Source organism: Pestalotiopsis fici (genome assembly GCF_000516985.1).
Source record: "Pestalotiopsis fici W106-1 unplaced genomic scaffold PFICI_Scf_8, whole genome shotgun sequence".
Taxonomy (NCBI): Eukaryota; Fungi; Ascomycota; class Sordariomycetes; order Amphisphaeriales; family Sporocadaceae; genus Pestalotiopsis; species Pestalotiopsis fici.
This window is the reverse complement of record NW_006917098.1, coordinates 527,926-549,185: the sequence shown is the minus strand read 5'-3', so window position 1 is coordinate 549,185 and position 21,260 is coordinate 527,926. Positions and strand designations below refer to the sequence as shown.

Here is a 21,260-nt window from a genome sequence, read left to right as displayed (position 1 = left end):
CAATGGGCGAGGTCGAGGCGGCGCAATTCGGTACTCGGCAGCGCTCTTCTCAAAGTGGTGTGACAGTTGATCCCTCCACAGGGGGCCCTCACCCAAGACCTCTCAGACAAAGCCCAAATCAGTGCCCGAGGACAATGAGAATGCAAACGAAAGAAAAAAAAAGAAGGCCTCCAATCCAAGAGAAGAGTTTTGCTCGCACGGAGGTGGCATCATCTTTCGATATGAAGGCTGCTCATCGCGGGGAGCGTCCGTGTCACGGCAAGTCATACGATAATGCAAATATGACGAATGCTGCTATATCAAATTGACAATATATTGCATCAAGTCTTCTTTATCATACGGACACTGACATGTCTTGTACAAAGTCAATTTTACCACGAATAGATCGAGGCCATCAACTGGGGTGTATAGTATAACTGCGCAAGACACAAACCACTGCTTCAACTAATTCTCATCCAGAGTCCAGGAGTAAGTAGTATTACTACCCTGAATGCTTCAACACATTCCCGGAATGTCAGTGCGAATATGAGACACCCAGCCAATAGGCGAAGACTTGGGCACTATTGTAGATGCTTTGGCGTGATCGTCGCTCTTGGAGCACCGACCCTCGAAACCGGGGTCGATGAATTTTTTTTTTTCCTTGGGAGGGAGGGGCGCGCCAACGTGCCTGAAAACCACCCCTTCGTCGCGATAGGATAGTACAATACCAGCATCTACAGAAACTTCAAGTTATGATTCCAGATATTGTTGACTGCGCTGAAAATAGAAGAGGAGAAGCATAACGCCGCCAGCCACTGGTAACAAGAGGTAGTAGTAATAGTATAGACCTAAACTAAGTTAAGAGGAGTCTTGATTACCAAGTTGAATCTAAAATAACCGCGCATGGAGGCTGCTGACGTCTAAGACTTCTTACCGCAGTCACATTGTCGTTTGGCGGTGCTGGGCTAGGCTGGGGCTGGACCCGGACTGGGCTTTTGTCGCGCGGACTTTAACAAGGGAGATAGGAAACCCGCTCCACCAATGCCGGCTTGCACGGTACAGTTGCTACAGATTATCTTAACTTTATCCCGCTCGCTAATGGTTTTTTCGAACCGCCAGACAAGTGTATCCCTTGTAGGCAGAGGCCCAGAGTTGGAGTTCTACAAAGCTGCAACCGCTGCAGAGTCGGACGTGCTCAGCCACAATGAATTCATCAACTCACGTCGGCAAGGGGGTTAGACGACGAAGAAGACGAAGAAGAAGGGGGGAAGGACAAGGTAAAGGAAAAGGTAGGGGCAGCATCATGTTAGTGGTGCAAGGGAACAATGTAGGTGTTAGCGCGTAGCATCTTGTTTTAGCTGTTCTTTCTCGTCGCTGCCTGTATGTATTTCATGTATCTACGGAGTATGTACTCTGCAGCTCATCTATCTAATGTAGTACCGTTGCGTCCATCTATCTGTATCTTGTTCTATCGTCTTGTCATTTATCTGTCCCCCCGTCCCCCCTCCAGCTGAAAACAGGTAGTCTCGAGTCTTGGCCCTGATTCTCGACTACTCCATACAAGGTATTCCGTCCATTTACCTTACATTACCGACCTGAGGATACATACAGGTATCATTGACACCCCTAGCAGTACAAAATAGACCACCCTTTGCCTACACTACTACTTTGTACCTTCCAAGTCCTAGCACCTTTTGAACTAACCCACTTCTTTCTTTCTTCCCGTGCGATTTCCCCATCTTTCCCAAGTAACCCACTTCCCACGTTCCTGCTGGTGCTGCGTGCTTGCCATTGATTGACTTGCTGCTCGCCCGCCTCCTGGCCCCGATTTCGTGGATCGATCCCCAATTATAGTAGTGCGAAACCCAACTCTACTTTCTCCTTCGAACCGACGACACTGCAAACCACATTTGTTTCTTGATAACATTTTCACGACCTTTTGGGGGGAACGACATGTGCTAAAAGAGACTCATGACATTATTGCACATTGTAAACCCAGCAATCTCCAAAGGCGACGAATCCCGCGGCTCCCGGCGCTTGCATTGGTCTGCGCAGCTCCAGGTATTGGTAATCCACCAAAAAAAGTAAAGCTAGGCACAGGAGGGACACACACATCTCAGGAGTTGCCAGGAAGGAGGAGGAGGAGAAGAAGAGACAACGCCACCACCACCTACAAACGACCGACACGACAAAGGCTGGCCCACAATGGATCACCTACGAGTCGATCCGAATAGCTTCCAGATTCCTGGAATGCATGCCCCGCCATTGACAAATCAACCGCCCCCGATCTTTGGCAGTTATGGCATGCCCGACGGTCTCCCCATGCTCCCGCCCGAGCTACAGATGGCCTTTGACCCTTCGGCGCTGCTCGGCGATGATCAGGACGCAAAGAGGAGGAGGATAGCAAGAGTGAGTGAGAGCCTCCACCGGATTCAAGTGCTCCTACCGTACTGGGAGCTCCATGGCAAAGTGGTTGGACAAAAGGCTAAGCAGAGATCTTGTGTTATAGGCTTGCGATATGTGCAGGAAGAAGAAAATCAAGTGCGATGGTAAGCTACCGGCATGTACGCACTGCATCAATTACAAGACGGAATGTGTCTTCACACAGGTCGAGAAGAAGCGAAGCCCACCGAAAGGGTAAGACACAAGACCCCATTCTCACATGCTAAAGCAGTTACTCACTATCCCCATAGCGCAAAATATATCGAGGGACTCGAAAATAGACTGGGCCGCATGGAAAGTCTGTTACGACTTGCGGGTGAGTTGACCCATTGAACCCAGCGACATAAACTTGCGTCGTGCCACTTGCTCGCAATTGCAAACCGCGGGGCTCGGGTATACGCACCAATTGCACAGGGCTGACGAATCTTTCAGGGCTTTTGGATGATGAAGATGGCGCAACGGACCTGGGCACTCTGGAAAAGAAATTGGCCGAAAAGGCACAACAGAGGTCGAGACAAGCTTCTCAGGCTACTTCAAACCCGCCATCACCATCACAAGATACTTCGATCCATGAAGGCGCTGCTTCCACCCCGCAAAGCTCATTGACCTCGCCCGAACCCCAAAAAGACAAGGGCGAGGACAAGAGGCGAAATTCGTCGGTTGCCCCGGAAAAGACCGAGGAAGACGTGGAGGGCTTGTCAGAGATGATGTGCTCGCTTGTCACCAACCAATCTGGAGAGACACGTTATTTTGGTAAGATTTACTTTCCTGTCGTGCCGAGCTGCTTGCAAAATATAATCTAACAGCATCATCTAGGCTCATCGTCCGGTTTCTCGATATTTTCGCCAAAAGGCATTCAATGGGTCAATGAAAGAACCGGAAACGATGCTTTTCAGAACATGATCTCTGAAGTCTCCATTGACGATCACAAGTGGAACCGCTGGAAGCCCGAGATTTTCGCGGATGTATTCCGGCGGCCTGTCTACATACCACTGCCGCCTAAACCCGAAGCCATGTCCTTGCTCAAGGATTATTTCGAGAACTTCAACTGCATGTTTCCAGTTTTCCATCAACCTACTTTCATGCACCTTGTTGAGAAGCAGTATTCCAACGAACCATATGAGGGATCTGGATGGTGGGCGAGTCTTAATGTTGTGTTGGCAACCGCCCATCGCCTGCGGGTTATGAGCAAGCTTGTTCCAGAAGAAGAGGACGACAAGGCTTGGGCATACATGAAGAATGCCATGGGCGTGTTCACAGAGTTGACCATGCGGAATACCGATCTACTCAGCGTACAAGCATTGCTTGGCATGGCCTTGTTCATGCAGGGAACTCCAAACCCCCAACCTTCGTTCCTGCTGATTGCAGCCGCAATCCGGCTATCTCACAGCATTGGTCTTCACAAGAGCGGCAGCGGCTTCCACCTAAACCCTATTGAACTTGAGCAAAGGAAACGAGTCTTCTGGATTGCATATATGCTGGACAAAGACCTCTGTCTCCGTTCTGGCAGACCGCCGGCCCAGGATGACGATGATATGAATGTCGAACTTCCAGCTGCTGAACCAGCGGATAACATCGGCAACATTCCTTTGGCTGACGGAAAGGGCAAAATGAACCTTTTCAGAGTCATGTGCGAGCTGACCACAATTGAAAGTCAAGTGTACAAGAGGCTGTACTCGACGAAAGCTGCCAAGCTTTCTGAGGGTGAGTTACTCAACACAATTGGTGAGCTTGACAAAGCACTTGAGGACTGGAAAGACCGCATTCCGATCGATTTCAGACCAGAGCATGAGATCAAAGCCTCCCATACGCCGCTCATACTCCACATTGTCATGTTGCATTTCTCCTACTACAACTGCTTGACAACAATCCACCGTATGTCGGTACATCGAGGATATTGGACCAGCCGGCTATCAAACTATGCCATCCAGGGCCTTAACGCCAAACCTCTGAACCCGCGAGTCTTTGCTTCCGCTGCTCTGTGTGCATCTTCAGCGCGTGCCACCATTTCACTGCTCAAGTACATCCCACAGGGTGATAACCAATGCGTCTGGTGAGTGTCAAGTATCTTTCGTTATGCAATCATCGCTAATTGGCAACAGGTTGGCCCTGTATTTCCCAGTGTCAGCACTTATGACCTTGTTCGGCAATATTCTACAAAATCCACTGGATCCACGGGCAAGATCAGATACCAGGCTCATGAGCATTGTCGTCACTTTCCTGTCAACACTCGGCGAGGAAGCAGAGACCGGCGGGGTACATCGAATGCTTGGCGTTTGCGCCGAGTTCGAACGCATTGCCAAGACCATCATCGATAAGACTGAGAAGGAAGGATCGAAGCGGAAGAGGAGGACGCAAGATCCACCGAAGCCGAGCAATTCGACTGCCTCACAGCAATCAAGCACAACGCCTCGATCCACCACATCACAGACTACGCCAACACCGCATTACAGCCAGCAGCAGAGGCAACCGCAACAGCAACCACGCGGGTCCGTCTCCTACTCAGCGGGATCGCCAGGCATGCAGAGTGGTCACACTCCCCAGTCGACGGGCTCAAACTACAACAGTCCAATGAACACAGCAAACTCGGGCAACGGCCAAGCTCCAAGAGACGGGCCCAACGCGTGGCCTCAAGATCATCCTAGTGCGGGGCCTATATATGACACACCGGACTTTAATAATTTCCATGATCTGACAGGCTTTGGTCAACCCATAGCATCGCCACCTTTGCAGAACCCGAATGCGCCTGGATTTACACCGGCAATATTACCGCAGGATCTATGGCAACTGCCGATGAGTATAGACTGGGACTGGGCCGAGTTCAGCGGAGGAGCATATCCCAGTTTTGAGAATGGAAGTACAATGCCTAACAATGGCGGTTTATGACGGTCGTGAGTAATGACAAAGCTTTGGAGTCATTCGCACGAGACTGAAGAATCGCTGTCGGAGGGGGGAAAAAAAAAAGGAGCAGTAGCGATGAGTAATGAGAAGAAGCATGTAAGCAGCATTTGGAATTGATGGGTCGGTTGAACTATGAGTAGGTATATAAGATGCGGCAGCCGAATGGCGTTTATCTGGGACTGGCGGTATATTGTGCTTGGTAAATATTTATAACCTTTGATATCAATTTCCACTCACCAATTGACTGTTTAAAAGTAAGCTTCTTTTCAGGAGAGACGGTCACAAAGTATTGAACATCAATGCAAAGTATAAAAGAGGGAGCTATGTTATAGAATCACGTGGCTCCATGGTGGCATGTTAATGGGGTCCACATTTGTATTCCAAAGTCGGGGTCCGGCGGGTGGGCTTTTTTCCCCTCTGAGTTGAGCACGTTGAGCCTCGACACGCTAGTCCTAAACCAGGATAGTACCTGGATGAACGATGATGAGTTGATCAGCACATAGAAGCTCAAGGAGGCAAAGCAGAAATCTGAATGCCGCTAAAGTCTACCACAAGTCCGAGGCGCCAGAGGAGTCATTCAATCCACGTCAACCTCTACGATTCTCTCTCCCCCCCCCTCCGCGAGCAGCACTAGGCACCGGAAAGACCTGTGCCTTTTAACAAGGTAGGAATCGAGACACAACCTGCCCCCAACGCCGTCTTGTCAAAAGCCTTGTGTTTTTCTACTATAATATCCCGCCAAATCCGATAACCTTCCCCCGTTCGAAGGGGCGCGGTCGACTCTGCCCGACATGTCAAGCTTCATCCGGCGGTCGACAGGCCTTGCGCGCATCACAAAGTCCTCTCTCAATGTCTACACGCGTGCGAGCCTGAGGACGACGCGGTTCTCGCAGGTCCCGTCTGCTGTCTGGGCTGCGCGCCACCAGCAGCTACGATACTACTCGAGTGAAAACAAGGATCCCAAGAAGAGCGCATCCGAGAAGAAGAATGGCGCATCAGATTCGCAACCCGAGGTCCAAAGCACTTCATCCCCCGGGCCTGCCAAAGCTGAAGATGCGCAACAGGAGCAGCGGCCGCCTCTGCCCGAAGGATGGGTCTACCTCAACGATGCCGAGTACGAGGAGCTCGCAAACGCCGCCAAGGAAGGCCTCAAGTGGATGCCCAAGTTCAAAGGACACGGTCCGGAAGATGTGGTGAAGGAACTGAAAACTACCGGCGTTCCCAAGGATCTACAGCAGCTCATTCAGAAAAAGGTCAACGGCACCTGGACCCTCACGGATGCTGGCAAGTACATCAAATCCATCAACTCTCTCTCCAATGATATTGCGGAAAGAATGTTTGATAAGGAACTGGGGGAGAAGCCAAGTAAAACGTTATTTGAAAAAGAAAAGCGTAAGAAGAGCGAAGACGACAAGAAGTCTTCGACCGGGTCGCAGTTCTTTTCTCAGGGCAGTGGCAAGGGCAAGAGCTCTGGCCCCAACAATGGGCCACCAGAAAACCCCCTCAAGGGCAACGACTGGCTCACTACAATCATTGGTTCTCTTGTCGCTTACTGGATCTACAACTCCATCTTTACTGGCGATAGCCGTGAGATCACATGGCAAGAGCTACGCAAGAACTTCTTGGACAAGGGTTTGGTTGAGAGAATGGTTGTCAGCGGCAACCAAGTCAGAGTGGACCTGAATATAGAGGCCACCCGTTCCATGTACCCCGACTCTGCTGCGACAAGCCCTGGCTTCCACTACTACTTCACCATTGGTTCCGTTGATGCCTTTGAGCGACGATTGGACGAGGCGCAAAAGGAACTCGGCATTCCCCCGACAGAGAGGATACCCGTCAGCTACCAGGGACAAAGTGGTCTCGCCAGTATCGCATTGGCCTTTGGACCTACGTTACTCTTTGTTGGTCTGCTCTACTGGGTCTCCCGCCGTGGCCCGGGAGCTGGTGGCGGTGCTGGCGGCATGTTCGGTTTCGGCAAGAGCAAGGCCAAGCGCTTCAATCACGAGTCTGCTGTCAAGGTTAAATTTAGCGATGTTGCCGGTATGGACGAGGCCAAGCAAGAAATCATGGAATTCGTCAGTTTTCTGCAGAAGCCCGAAAAGTTCCAGCGTTTGGGAGCCAAGATCCCCCGTGGTGCCATTCTCGCAGGTCCTCCCGGTACAGGTAAGACTCTATTGGCAAAGGCCACGGCTGGAGAGTCTGGCGTTCCATTCTTCAGTGTCAGCGGTTCTGAATTCGTCGAAATGTTTGTTGGTGTCGGTGCTTCCAGAGTACGAGACTTGTTTTCGACCGCGCGGAAGAACACTCCTTGTATTATCTTCATTGATGAAATCGACGCCATCGGTCGGTCTCGATCGGAAGGTGGCGGCAAGTGGAGCGGCGGTAACGATGAGCGTGAGGCGACTCTCAATCAAATCCTGACGGAGATGGACGGCTTCAACACGACGGAGCAGGTGGTCGTGCTGGCCGGCACCAACAGAGCAGATGTCCTTGACAAGGCTCTCATGAGACCGGGCCGATTCGATCGTCACATCAACATTGACAGGCCCACAATGTCCGGCAGACAGGATATCTTCAAGGTCTACTTGAAGAAGGTTGTCACAAATGAGGAGATAGAACATTTGAGCGGCAGATTGGCAGCTTTGACACCTGGTTTCGCAGGTGCTGACATTGCAAACTGTGTCAACGAAGCTGCACTGGTCGGTAAGTATTTTATGAAAACGACTAGCACATCTGTTTGAATTTGCTTTACTAATCTCCCATCAGCCGCGAGAGCCAATGCTCCATCCATCACCATGAAACACTTTGAGCAAGCCATCGAGCGTGTCATTGGTGGTCTTGAGCGCAAGTCCCTGGTTCTGAGCCCCGAGGAGAAGAGGACGGTTGCCTATCACGAGGCTGGTCATGCTATCTGTGGTTGGTTTTTCCGATGGGCCGATCCTCTATTGAAGGTGTCCATTATCCCGCGTGGCTCTGGTGCGCTCGGTTATGCCCAGTACCTCCCGGGTGATGTCTACCTCATGACGGAGAGGCAACTCCTCGATCGCATGGCCATGACTCTGGGTGGCCGCATTTCAGAGGAATTGCACTTCCCGACCGTGACTACGGGAGCCAGCGATGACTTCAAGAAGGTCACCAACATGGCCACGGCCATGGTCACACAATGGGGCATGTCAGACAAGCTGGGACCGCTCCACTTTAAGAATGACGAGAACCAATTCTTGAAGCCGTTTGCCGAGTCGACTGCCCAGACTATCGATGCCGAGGTGCGCCGCATTGTCGACGAGGCATACAAGCAATGCAAGGATCTCCTCATTGAGAAGAAGAAGGAGGTGGGCATTGTTGCAGAGGAACTTCTGTCAAAGGAGGTTCTTACGCGAGACGACATGGTTCGACTTTTGGGCAAGAGACCCTTCGACGACCGCGAGGAGTTCAACAAGTACTTTGGAGGAGACCCAAACAAGCCTACCCCTGGCCAGGAGAGCATCCCACCCTCACCGCCCAGCGGCGGGCTAGATTCGCCAGGCGTCCCACCCCAGCCGGCGATCTTTGAACAGCTCAAGGGAGACGAGTCCAGGAGGTAATCGGTAATTGTAGGAGGCGCATTCGCTTGGCTGGAGCGCGGGTAAAGGCGTTGACGGCTGGGACTCACAACACAACGTTTCTACGAGAGAGGGCGGATCAACTGTCTAGTCCTCGAACAACAAAGGCTCCCAACTCATCTCATGTAAAGTATTTTTTGGCATTGTGGCATTGGAATGTGGTCAAGGTACCATTGTAAAAAAAACTACACAAAACTATTCCATAGATTAGACATTTCATTATAGGAAAATGGAGTCTGGTCTATACTTGATCACACACGAGCATCTTGTAGGGCATGTCGGCTACTTCAGAGTAATACTCCGTACAAATTCATGCGGCGACACAAAGAAATGCCAGAACCTTAGCGACAGCCGGAGAGCCAGACATGGGGCCAGAAGTTGGTGGTATACTATGTTGGAGCACCACAAGTTTCCTGATTTATTTGCCGCACATCTTTCATGGAGATTATAGAACACCCATAAAATTTATGCTGCCCGGGCAGCATAAATTCGCCCCACACTGCAGGCAGGTTGAGGTGGGGATAAGCTAAGGTTGAGGGTCTTTGATTTCACTAGGAAGCAGTCATCAGTCCATGGAAACATTTGAACAACTCACTTGCAGCGCTGATGTGTTCGTGTAAGGGGCAGAATAAACTTGCCAAGACAGTATAAATCATATCTCGTATATATTTATTTGACCAAGATATTCACCAGTATCTGCACCGCACGAGACAGTGGCCACGGTCTCATGTCTCCTTCTCTCCACAATATGCGAACCCCCGAGTCGGCATGATATTGAACCTAGAGCCACTCGAAAGAAAGACCCCAGCAATATGTAAGTAAGAAAAGAGAGGGAGAAAAAAATAAAAATGGAGACGCTAAAAAGCTGGGCATACGACGGCACATTGGGGGTTGTCTATGGTTAATCGCGATGGAGTTCTTTTTTGACAGGGCCAAGCCGTTCTATTTAACATTCTCTAGGCCAGGCCCGTAAGGTACACCAGGTACGATTATTGACTGTCTCTTCGTCACCACATTACTCGAGTCTTCGTCGAGTCTCTCTCTCTCTCTCTCTTTTTCGCCTTCCACGGCGCATTTGTTTGTTTTTATTCTCATGAATTAATTCTGGTACTTGTTGAAAAAGCAAATACTACTCACGGCAGTAAAAGAAGAAATATTTCCAACTTGTCAAGAGCTGCTTTTCCTTGTTTAATGAGAAGAGACTTGCCCTCCCGTCATTATTATCATCATCCCGCCTAATCATTTCGCGCTTATATCCGGACTCCAGCCCCGGAGCGGTCAAGAGTCAAGACATAGATATCAACGCCGCCAAACCAAGGGACATCCTTTTCAGTCACAATCCGCTCTTCTGCCAGGGGGAAGAGGAATTGACCCCAACTAATCGCCAGCGTCGCGGGGGGCGTCGTTTTGCAGCATTGTTTTCTTGAAGTTTTTTTTTTAAGAACAATTCAATGGCAAACACAGATACAAACTCATTGAAGCTGCCCACGGCACTTGACCCGGGAGGCGGCGCACCGTCAGCTACTACGGGCACCGCCGCCTCCGCAACGGCGGGCAGCAACAGCAACAGCAGCAGAAAATCGCCGCTCGAGAATCTTGTCCACACCCACCGGCTTCGTGGCTCACCATCAACAGCCGGCGGCGGCGGCGCACATGAGCAAAACAATGATGGCGGCGATGATGAAGAAGACGAAGAAGACGAAGACGAGGATAATGTCAAACCTGACAAGTGGTGGAAGATTCACCTTTTCCGCGGCATGATCAATGATATACGCCGGCGCGCCCCGTACTACTGGAGCGATTTTGCTGATGCTTGGGATTATCGTGTTGTGCCGGCCACCGTGTATATGTATTTTGCCAAGTAAGTTGTCTGTCCCGGTCTGTTCGTTGCGTTACAGAAACAGGCATACGCAAACTCATTATGCACGGCTGCAGACTTGCGGGAAAGATCAATTCCCGCCAAAGTGGTCTGCAGCAATTGATGCGCCTTTCCAAGAACGGTTATTCTGCCTCGTTATTGAACGCGGGGGGACAGTCTATCTAGCACACTGCGTTTCGATACGGACCGCTAACATCAGTCTTGCTATAGTATCATGCCGGCATTGGCCTTTTCATTGGACATGTTTACCAAGACAGATATGCAGTATGGTGTCAACGAGGTTCTTCTTGCTTCCGTGCTAGGTGCTGTCGTCTTTTCCCTTCTGGCCTGTCAACCGCTCGTCATTGTGGGTGTTACCGGTCCCATTACAGTATTCAACTAGTAAGAGGATTTCATTACTCCCATCCAACTATACATGAAGACAGAATACTAATCACAGTTTGCAGTACCGTCTACGACATTATGAACCCCACAGGTACAAACTACCTCGCCTTCATGTGCTGGATCGGCATCTGGTCCCTCATCTTCCACTGGATCCTGGCCATCACCAACTCGTGCAACTGGCTCAAGTACGTGACGCGGTTTCCCTGCGACATTTTCGGCTTCTACGTCGCCTGCATCTACCTGCAAAAGGGCATCCAGGTGCTGGAGCGGTTTGGCAACGACAGCCCCTTTTACCTGTCCGTCGCCGTCGCCCTGCTAGTCTTCATGATCGCCTATGCCTGCGGCGAGCTCGGCGGCGCCAGCCCCCTGTTCTGGCATCCCGTTCGCGTCTTTCTCAAGGACTATGGCACCCCGCTCACCGTCATCTTCTTTACTGGTTTTGTCCATTTTGGCCGCATGAATGAGATTGAGCTTGAGAAGCTGCCTACCAGCAAGAGCTTCTTTCCCACCGCTGACCGTGGCTGGTTTATCCATTTCTGGGACATACCCGTGAGCGATGTCTTTTTGGCTATCCCATTTGCCATCTTGCTCACCATTCTCTTTTGGTTTGATCACAATGGTAAGTTGCACTCGTTGGCACAGGCCTTTGAAGAGTCTCGCATCTAATATCTTTACAGTTTCATCCCTGATTGCGCAGGGAACCGAGTTTCCCCTCCGTAAACCCGCCGGCTTCCACTGGGACCTCTTCCTCCTCGGTCTCACCACGGGCGTGGCCGGGTTACTGGGCCTCCCCTTTCCCAACGGCCTGATCCCGCAAGCGCCCTTTCACACGGAGTCGCTCTGCGTCACCGTCGCCGTGACCGACACGGACGAGGCGGGCGAGGAAAAGGGCCACTACTCGTACAAGCCGACGCACGTGGTGGAGCAGCGCGTCTCGAACCTCGCCCAGGGCCTGCTGACGCTGGGCACCATGAGCGGGCCCCTGCTCGTGGTGCTGCACCTGATCCCGCAGGCCGTGCTCGCGGGCCTCTTCTTCATCATGGGCTACCAGGCCCTCGAGGGCAACGGCATCACGGCCAAGATCCTGTTCCTGTGCCGTGACAAGGCCCTCACCCCGCCCTCGCACCCGCTCCGCCGCATCCGCCGCCGCGCCGCCGTCTGGTGGTTCGTCGCCCTCGAGCTCGTCGGCTTTGGCGCCACCTTTGCCATAACCCAGACCGTGGCCGCCATTGGCTTTCCCGTCTTTATCCTGGCCTTGATCCCCGTCCGCGCCCTCCTGCTGCCTCGGCTCTTTACCCCCGAGGAGCTCGGTTTGCTCGACGGGCCCACGGCCAGTCCGTTTACCCTCGAGAGTGTCGGCGGCTCGTACGGACACTCTGAGCATCAGCAGCCGCAGGACGAGGGCGTCACGTCGTCGTCGTCGGACGGGACGGGACGGGCTCGAGCCGGCGAGGCTGTTTTCGGCAGTCGCAAGAGCGCCGAGGACAGGGCGGAGCGTGGGCGCGCTGGCCCAGAGACCAGTAGAGAGAAGAGTAATGATGTGGAAATGGCCCGGGTCCCCACCAACACAAGCACTGTGAGTCGAAGAACTCAACCGGGTAGGAGTGGAGGAGAGTAATATAAATCGCGTTCATTTGATCCCCCGAGTATGGGGCCGAGGTGTTGCTCATGCAACATTTATTAGAGAGATATAGAACGGCCTTTTCTTCTTCTGAAAAAGGCAAAATCATGAGAGACAGATTCCCTGATCCATCTAGGCATACGTTTAATTAGCGGATACCATTTCAATTGACCTTATTTTTCATTTCAATGGCGGCTATAGAAAACACTTGCAAAGTTATTCCCCGTTTCAAGGGCAATGCGCTGTTGGTCATGTTGCAGAGTGATGCGAGAACAGGCAGGTTCATACAGCACTCGATATTCCTTGACCCCATCATGGTGTCAATCCGTCAAAGCCTAATGGACCGACCAAGTAAAATCCCCGGGCGAGCTTCTAGAACGCGTCAGGGGTGGGAATGCGGAAACTAGCCTCTCTTTCTTCTTCCTCCTGATGGAACTCTTTCCACTCATCTTCCGTCACGTGAAGCCACTGGGATATGATACTAAAGGTAGCCCAGATCTCACCGGAAATCATAAGTCTGACAATCTCGAGTCCGAGGATGTTGCCTACAGTCCGCCAACAAAGTCCATCCAGCAGGCTGACTTGGTACATTGCATCAAGAACAAGGCCACGTCGCTCAGCAAATGATCGTGCTGCCCATCGTATAGCCATTGTATCAAAGGGAGTACAGATGGTATACGTGATAAAGTTTGTCACAATGTCGGTCGCCAGGATGGCTGGAAGGCTCGTAAGGGGATTGACCGTGTAAACAGGTTGGTGAGCAGGCTGCTGTCCACCTTCCCCTCCAAAGCTCGGGCGTAGTTCCGCCGACCATACGCCGGCAGGCTGTTCATTAGACTCGCTTGTGTCGACGTCAAAGCTGATCAAAGTTGGATTCACCATTTCAGCATCCTCCTCGTCCGTGCCGTAATCTTGCTCGCCGCCTCGGCTCGAAAAGGTGCTCTGCCTCCTGACCGCACCTAGAGCAATGCCATTATCGGCAGCGGAGGCTTGTCCTTCCAGGGCTTGCAAAGTGGGTACGTCCTGCTCAGGACTCCGACCGTGGCGGATTTCCCTATCGGCAGCGCCAAGGGTCGGCGATTCGCCTGCAGTCTGCCATCCGTCTTCGGGTAAGGGTGTCCTCGGCTCAATCGACGTACGAGGTATCAAGTGTTCGTTCCTAGCCGGTCTGGGTAGTCGTGCGTGAATATGCGGCCAGATGCCGATATGGATCCAGTTCCAGACTCTGCCACAAAGATAAAAGGCAGCATAGGGGGCTACGTTCACCACCAAACGGTTGACCCAAGTTCCAACGGCTGCTGGACCAATTATGCCAATGGCTGGCGGAGCTGGTATGGGTGAAGCGTCCGTAAAGGGGATGAAAAATTTCAATCCGGGGAACCAGCTCGAGCTCGAGATGAGACCTAATCTCTGCATGGTCAAGAAAAGGTGCAGATGGAACTGGCACCATGACAACCCAAATCTCAACCTTTGGTTCTGGTTAGAGCCAAGATCTTCAGTAATGATAACACCATGAGAACGTACCAGCGTCTTTCAATTACCCAATCTATGGACAACCGCGAATAGTGTAATCCCTGCATTACAATGAAAGGAGGCAAACCAGTCAGTAGTAACCGACTGAGCGTGTGCTGTTCGCGCTCATACTGCATAAGCTGCAGAAATTGTACATTTGAATATGGTTTGTACAGCTGGGGGAAGGGGGTTATGGAGTCAGCAAGTCTTGTGGTGAATTGGTGAAGAATATTTTCCCAAGTCGAGGCATACCATGATTCTTTGGCGCACGCCGTGGACACCCCAGATACCGAAAATACCAAGGGTCCTACCAAGGTTGAGCAGAGTGTGGCCGGTTTCCGTCTCATATATCTGGTGTTCACGAGCCATGATCATTTCTTCGGTCTCGGCCGTGGAGTCGGGCTCGGCCACGCCAATGACCTCCATCACCTCATTGTGGGCGCGAATGACATCCTTGATCCTTTGCTTCGTCTCTGGGTTGATGATGCGGCCCTTTTCGTCGTACTGGCGTGGGGGCTCGTGAGGATCATCCTCGCCGGTACCTTCCACGACGTCGTCGTAGGGCGAACGGCCCTTTTGGGGGATCAGGTCAATCGTGGTGTTTTGGACAGAGAAGATAGGAGATGGACAATATTTACCAATGCCATGGAGGTCAAGGGTCCTAGCCTGCCCATTTTGACAAGGATCTTTCAGTCCCAAGTATCTGAGCATGAAGCGTCGTGCGATGATGTATTATTGTTTGCAGATTTGCAGAATTGTTGATTGGCCGCAGCCGCTCAAGTCATTTTTGAAGCTGAAGCCTAAGAGTGCTTTCATGGAGCTGAGCAGTCATCAAGCAATCAAGCAGAAACCAAAGTCCTCAGTAAAGGTGCATAATTTGGACAAACTTGCAGGTGGATTTGGCACTTGACCTGCACAAGTGGTTCGAGGCGTGTCCGGGCGGCGCCTGCGCAAAAGGGTCAGTCAATCCAATCTGGTCGAGAACCGCGCAGGTTCAAGTTGGCAGCTACGGCAAGCTACGTAGGTACTTTAGTGGGGCCCAGAAACTGCATGTGGCCCCCGACCAGCATCAGTCCATTTGATGCGCCGGGCGCTTTCAAGATCACGTGATGCTCCTCCCCCCTACTTTCTAGCACCGTGTTTCCGAATTCAACCATGAGCGAAATCCGTAATCACTCTAGAACTCGAGTTCAGCTCACACCATGAAATGATATTGGCATCCATAATCCAATTCTTCAAGATAAATCTTGCAAGTGTATTTGATGTCTGTTCAGATTGGGTATGGAGCTACTCTGTCTGCTCTAGAATGCTTTGATAGGGAATGAAGAAGCATAGAAGATGACAGCGACAGAAAGGTATTGTCATTCGTTTAGCTTTTCCATTAGAGATATAATTTATCCTCCAGACAGGTTACTATCTCGATAAAAAGGGGCCAAGCATAATTTACTTGTGTTCACCACAATTTCTCTACAGGCGCTGGAATGTCAGGAGAATTGCACCGATTGGATGATTGTGAAATTCTCTTCCGTGTTTACGTGGTAACTCAACTTGATCAATGCTGACCCCAGATCATTTCTCAACTGCACATGTACTGAAGCTGTAATAATTGCGTATGGCTTTTTAAATTGCTATATAACGATCTGAATGGACCACCGGTAAGTCTTCACGTCTTCTCTCGGTTGCAGCTAAGATTCATAATCCTCGTTGGAGTCAGAGTTGTCCTCGGAATTGTAGCATGCAAAGTCGCCCAAGTTGACAGTATTACACGTCGCGTCACGGATCGCGTATGCCACACAAGCACGATTGTCCTCACCCGCGGCCCACGACATCATCCAGAAATTCATGTCAATCCCGTACATGTCAATGTCTTCACCCGCTAAAAGTGAACAAATATGTCAGCGTCTTTCCCCGATCGAGTAGGAATTTCAGGCAAGCGGTCCACATATCACAGATTGTGCAATTGTTTCCCAGGCCTAGCTGTGGGTTGTCTTAAATACATGGAAATGGGGAAAAAGAAAAAGTGTAATAAAGGGCTTTTTGGTACTTACTGTCATAGTTGTATCCGTAGGCCTTGGTGTGGTCGTTGTCGGTACCGCAGTTCTTGACCGGGACTTCACTGCCCGACAAGCCGCAGCGACCGTGAATGTTTGCCGCGATGCCGTCGCACCACCCCGCCTGCCGCTGACCGGTGCCGCTGATCTGGACCACATAGTTGAGGTGGTTGTTGCTGTTGGTGTTGTCCCACTTGTAGTAGCAGTTCACGTTGGCAAAGGGCATGGAATCCGCGGCAATCTGGCAGTCTTGGGCAATGGCAAAGGATACGGGCGCCGTCCCGTTGGCAAAAGTCGTCGCGTTTTGGCTTGAAGAGGTTGTGTTTGTGGTATATGGGCTGGAGGCGTTCCCATAGCTCGCCGTCACCGGTTGGAGGACCGCGGCAAGCAGTCCTACGACGAAGCCAACTGAGCTGCGCATGTTGACAAGGCAATAGATGTGAAATGGGTCAGGTAAAATGAATGAAGATTTGCACACTGAGTCGGAACCAAGAAAGCTCGTAGGACTTGAGAGAAGAGTATACGAAGGTCCAATTGTACAAAAAGACCAGATACATGAAAACAACGATGCCGTTAATAGGAGTTTCTATTGCACCGGGACTAGTTCCCGAATGTTGCCTGGGAAAGAATCTCACCGTCTTTCATAACAGGAGGCCCTGTGGAGATTGTCAGCCCTATCAGACTTTTATAGTAGATGGGCCGATTTTCTTTTTCAGTCGAGATGAATGACCTTGGATGACAAGGTATGCCCAGAAAGTCTAGTTTCAACGGGTCAAATCCGCTAATGGCCTTATTTAGTCTGATCTTCGCCTTGATTAGTCAAAACTGCCTAACGGCTATTCCGAATATATGCACGGATATCATGGCTTGAGAACGGCTGAGGTCTACACTACAGGAATCGCGCCATTGTGGGGTATTCGGCAGGACCCTAGAACATTAAGCTTAAGATTTACTTTCTTTAACAGGACTGACAAAAAATGCCGCTGCAAGGGTAGGTTACTGAAGTAGAGCCACCGTATATCCACAAGTATCTTTCAGCTGACCATAGAGACATTTCCATTTATTCTTCTAGTTACATGGCTGTATAGGCTCTGGCCGCCCATTGCCTTGTGCTCTCCTCCAGTGTTTCATCATTCTGAAGCTCGCCGAATCGAGACTTCCAGAACTTCCAACGGTCTAGATTATACGTGTCTTCACCCTTGTAAAACTCGTCGGGGACCTGGTAGGGCCTGCGGCTGATTCTGTCCGCGCCCAGGTCCTTGTTCAGCCGACAACGCTCGTGGAACTTCCGGCCAGCGTTGACAATCCACACTGCAGCGGCGGGAACGACCTGGTTCAGAGAAACATGTTTCGGGGTGATTTCCAGAGCGGTGCGCAGCATCCCCAATCCGTGTTGGGGATGCGGGCTGAAGAACGAATAGCCTTCGACGTCCTCGCAAGCGACCGGGAGTGGCTGGTCATTATACCACAGAGACTGGAAGCTATTCACGCTCGCCCATTCGCCGGCCGTGTACAGGTCCTTGGGATCATCCACTACACAGTCGTAAAGGCCTCTCCAGCTGTTCAACTCATTCAATTGCCCAAAGAATCGTGGGAGGCAGAACCAAAAGTCTGAATCCTCGCCACGAGGAGCGGGACGCTTCTGAATCGCGTACAAAAGTTGAATAAGCCTCTTGAGCAATGGGTGGAGGGCCGGAATCTCCAGAATTTTGCTAACCCAAATCCAACCGAGATCCCAGCAGTAGACCTCGAGTGTCTTTTGACTCCACTGACTAGCATCGGTCAGGGTAGCTGCGGTATCATCTGCTGTGCAAGATGTATCTCGAAGGAAATTGTTGACGCATTGGTACACCGGCAGTAATTCGGCGTAGAGTTCATGGCTTGGATCCCCCTCTCCAAGCTGTACTTCGGCCATTGTGTGTTGGTTTGCGCGTTGGTAGTAAGTGAACTTAATCGACAGTGGGCCGTGAAGGAGCCTGGTGCCTCACGCCGTGGTGGTTTGTGTGGATGGTAGTATAAGCGCCACAGCCCGATCAAAAAGAGAACTGCGGTAAAAAACGGATTGGTGTTGTTGGTAGCCAGGATAACCAAGACGAGAATGAAGAAATTTATCCCTCGTAGATCAATTGAGTCTGAAGCACGGGGCAATTCTGTAATTATTAAGGATTGTTCCACTCGTAGATGGATGGTTCAAGAAAAACGCCGGCACAAGCCTAGGTAGGTAGTCATGTGGAGCCGCACTACCAAAAGCAAGGCGAGTCGACTCACTCGGGCAAAGGGAAATCTTGTTAGTGCGTGATGCTATACTATACTCACAAGGCTACCCTTAGTTGTTGCCAGAAGTGGGCCGGCAGATCAACTTTGGGCATCTGTACTTGGACTAAAGTCGTTTGATAAACGGGCCACGAGAGAAACAGCCAAGTATATTCAGAATAAACGTGTCGCATAATGTACTTCCTGATATCTTAAAACTTACCTAAAATAGAAACAATAACTCACTGTGGAATCTGATCATGTGTATATTGATGACTTGGTAATGCCTAGGTACCCCTGGCTACACTGGATCTGGTGAGTGCGGTGCAGCCGGCACTATCGTACCTTTTACTCGACAGTGATGCATATATCTCGCCATTTTCAGTGTTTTATGTCTTGGACGAGTTCCCATGCCCAGAAAGAACCATCTCAATTTGTCCAGAAAGAATGAAGTTCAACAAGTTATTGTTGCCCTTGGTGGCATTGGCAGCAGCTTTGCCGATACATTACACCCTCCTATCGCGGTCCCCCGAGACCTCCACTGTATCTAGTCATACTCACTCGGTTGTGAGAGACTGGATCGTTGATGCAAAAAATCACTTGCACGATGCCCTTGCCACCACCCCTGTAACGAGTCTTTCCAAGCGAACGAATCCCTTGCCAAATGGCATGGTCGTGTGCAACGAGTCTTGGGACCGTTTTAGGTGGTATTCACGCCAGGACATACAACGCGCAGTGGACGAAGGACATAGGCGGCGGGTGGCAGGAGAAATGACGGCGGGCTGGAGATCGGGCGCCAGAGGATATCCCCATCGGTACTACGATGACAATACTTTTGTCAGCAGTGTGAATGCCGGAGAAGCAGACACTTCCATATTCTACGAATACCCAATCCTGCCCGATGCTACCTACACTGAGGGCCGCCCCGGTCTGGATAGAGTCATTTTCGACAGGAATGGGAACTTTATCACAATCATCGCGCACGAGACACGCCAAAATGCCAACGACTTTCGTGTTGGCTTTGAAGCAGGACCAAATGATTGGAATCAGATCGAGCTGCAGAATACAAATGGGATCGGCAGCTGGCAGTAAGTACCTAGCCTCTAGATCAACTATGATATACTTGGATGGCTAATCTTTCATCTATAGGAGATGGCTGAGCAACCATGCTGCCCGGGGAGGTTTGCAGTTTGTGATTGGATATGCCTTCGCAGACAAGGCCGTGCAATTCTGGCCTAGGGGAAATTAATATGGTGGCGTAACATATATCGTCATTGCTCTTGTCGCACTTGGTCATTGAGTTGCAATTGGGCCCTACTTTACCAGTCTTGCTCTCCTTCTGTACAATTGTAGGCAATCTTGTAGAGTGATCACTCTGGAGGATCATATATGTTGGGGAACTATGGATGTGGGCAGGAGGACCGAACAAGTTGACCATACTACCGCATTTGACGCGAAGGACAACCAATGATTACCTACACATCTTTCTTGCTCAATGCTTCCTTGTGAAACCAGCATTTAATAAATTATTGGCAACCCATATATACAGTATCATGATGTTGACTTCAACAATACGCGTTGATGGGACCAACGCTATGCCAGTATCTCAGATTTCGCGTGAATCTGGTCCATGAGAAACAACTTCTCCGGAACCTCCTTCCGTGGGAATACTCGATATCGAGGTCAGAAAGCGAAGCCACTGAGGATGTAGTGGTGTCTCAAATCGACATAGTAATGCAACAATCTGATCGCGTGTTAATGGTCCAGGGACAGATCCCGTCAAGCTTTTGAAGGACACTTGAAGTCATCTTAGCCACGAGATTCGTCTTCAATGATAATCAAGGAAAATTGATTCTGCTTACATAAAAGCAACTTGGGCAGCATCCAAACTGCAGCAAATTGTTCAAGCAGGAGCAGAAGCACAGCTGACCCATGAGAGTGACTTTGGCCACTCATTTCAACATCTAGAACCCCGGCCTTGCCATGGAGATCGAGGAATGCTAGGGCCGTGAAGAGCACAAAGCAAACCCCCGGGTCCACATGGAGCACAAAGGCCCTGTCCCATTGCTCGGCCACTCCTACAACGTCTTGGCAGGATTCGAGAATCATCTGCCAGCTCAACAGCCATTCCTCATCAGAAGAGGTCGGGATAGCGCAAGATATGATTGAGCCCAACAAGCGGCACATTAGCAAGTGAAGGTTCGTGACCATGCGAGCGTGGTGGGCGGATCTTGTTTCGCCCTCGAAAGCATTTCGCCCATGATTGGTGTGATTTGCAGGCAGTGCTAGCTGCAGAGTTGACAGGCATTTCTTTGCTTCTACAATCTGGCTGCTCATTTCTTGGGTAGGCCCAATATCGCGAAGCTGTAAAATCCGACCGAATTGTCGCGTGGCCGTAGATGTAATCATGTGGCAATTGAAAATCGATGCGCTTGATGGCGAGGAGGTAATTGAAGACATGACCGTCCACAGAGATTCGGGACGCGGGGGTAGGAATTGTTCGGCACTACTATACTTGGACGGGAGACAAGTCTTGATACGGCCCTCATCAATGAGATAAGGCGTTCCCGATGCGATATTGGCATAGGTGTCTAGCCGATAGATACACCACCAGACCAGCCGCCAGCAGTCAATGT

The 21,260-nt window shown here is 50.8% G+C and overlaps 7 protein-coding genes across 7 annotated transcripts; 4 read left to right on the top strand and 3 right to left on the bottom strand.

The window, feature by feature from the left end:
* Positions 1-2,184: 2,184 nt before the first annotated feature.
* Positions 2,185-5,307, top strand: PFICI_10867 (uncharacterized protein; the record flags this gene model as incomplete). Its single annotated transcript, XM_007839448.1, has 6 exons — positions 2,185-2,388; positions 2,489-2,616; positions 2,673-2,737; positions 2,854-3,174; positions 3,238-4,474; positions 4,524-5,307. 6 exons carry the CDS (start codon positions 2,185-2,187, stop codon positions 5,305-5,307), a joined length of 2,739 nt encoding a protein of 912 aa, XP_007837639.1.
* Positions 5,308-6,113: 806 nt separating this feature from the next.
* PFICI_10866 (uncharacterized protein) lies at positions 6,114-8,906 on the top strand (the record flags this gene model as incomplete). Its single annotated transcript, XM_007839447.1, has 2 exons — positions 6,114-8,025; positions 8,089-8,906. 2 exons carry the CDS (start codon positions 6,114-6,116, stop codon positions 8,904-8,906), a joined length of 2,730 nt encoding a protein of 909 aa, XP_007837638.1.
* A 1,469-nt stretch (positions 8,907-10,375) lies between these two features.
* On the top strand, positions 10,376-12,805 carry PFICI_10865 (transporter; the record flags this gene model as incomplete). Its single annotated transcript, XM_007839446.1, has 4 exons — positions 10,376-10,785; positions 11,014-11,184; positions 11,250-11,806; positions 11,865-12,805. The coding sequence occupies 4 exons, from the start codon at positions 10,376-10,378 to the stop codon at positions 12,803-12,805; spliced, it is 2,079 nt and encodes a 692-aa protein (XP_007837637.1).
* A 375-nt stretch (positions 12,806-13,180) lies between these two features.
* Positions 13,181-14,994, bottom strand: PFICI_10864 (uncharacterized protein; the record flags this gene model as incomplete). The annotated part of the gene is made up of 4 exons (XM_007839445.1): positions 13,181-14,276; positions 14,333-14,496; positions 14,573-14,893; positions 14,959-14,994. The coding sequence occupies 4 exons, from the start codon at positions 14,992-14,994 to the stop codon at positions 13,181-13,183; spliced, it is 1,617 nt and encodes a 538-aa protein (XP_007837636.1).
* Positions 14,995-16,005: 1,011 nt separating this feature from the next.
* On the bottom strand, positions 16,006-16,792 carry PFICI_10863 (uncharacterized protein; the record flags this gene model as incomplete). The annotated part of the gene is made up of 2 exons (XM_007839444.1): positions 16,006-16,196; positions 16,369-16,792. 2 exons carry the CDS (start codon positions 16,790-16,792, stop codon positions 16,006-16,008), a joined length of 615 nt encoding a protein of 204 aa, XP_007837635.1.
* Positions 16,793-17,443: 651 nt separating this feature from the next.
* Positions 17,444-18,286, bottom strand: PFICI_10862 (uncharacterized protein; the record flags this gene model as incomplete). The annotated part of the gene is made up of 1 exon (XM_007839443.1): positions 17,444-18,286. One exon carries the CDS (start codon positions 18,284-18,286, stop codon positions 17,444-17,446), a length of 843 nt encoding a protein of 280 aa, XP_007837634.1.
* Positions 18,287-19,395: 1,109 nt separating this feature from the next.
* PFICI_10861 (uncharacterized protein) lies at positions 19,396-19,873 on the top strand (the record flags this gene model as incomplete). The annotated part of the gene is made up of 2 exons (XM_007839442.1): positions 19,396-19,712; positions 19,774-19,873. The coding sequence occupies 2 exons, from the start codon at positions 19,396-19,398 to the stop codon at positions 19,871-19,873; spliced, it is 417 nt and encodes a 138-aa protein (XP_007837633.1).
* Positions 19,874-21,260: the final 1,387 nt, after the last annotated feature.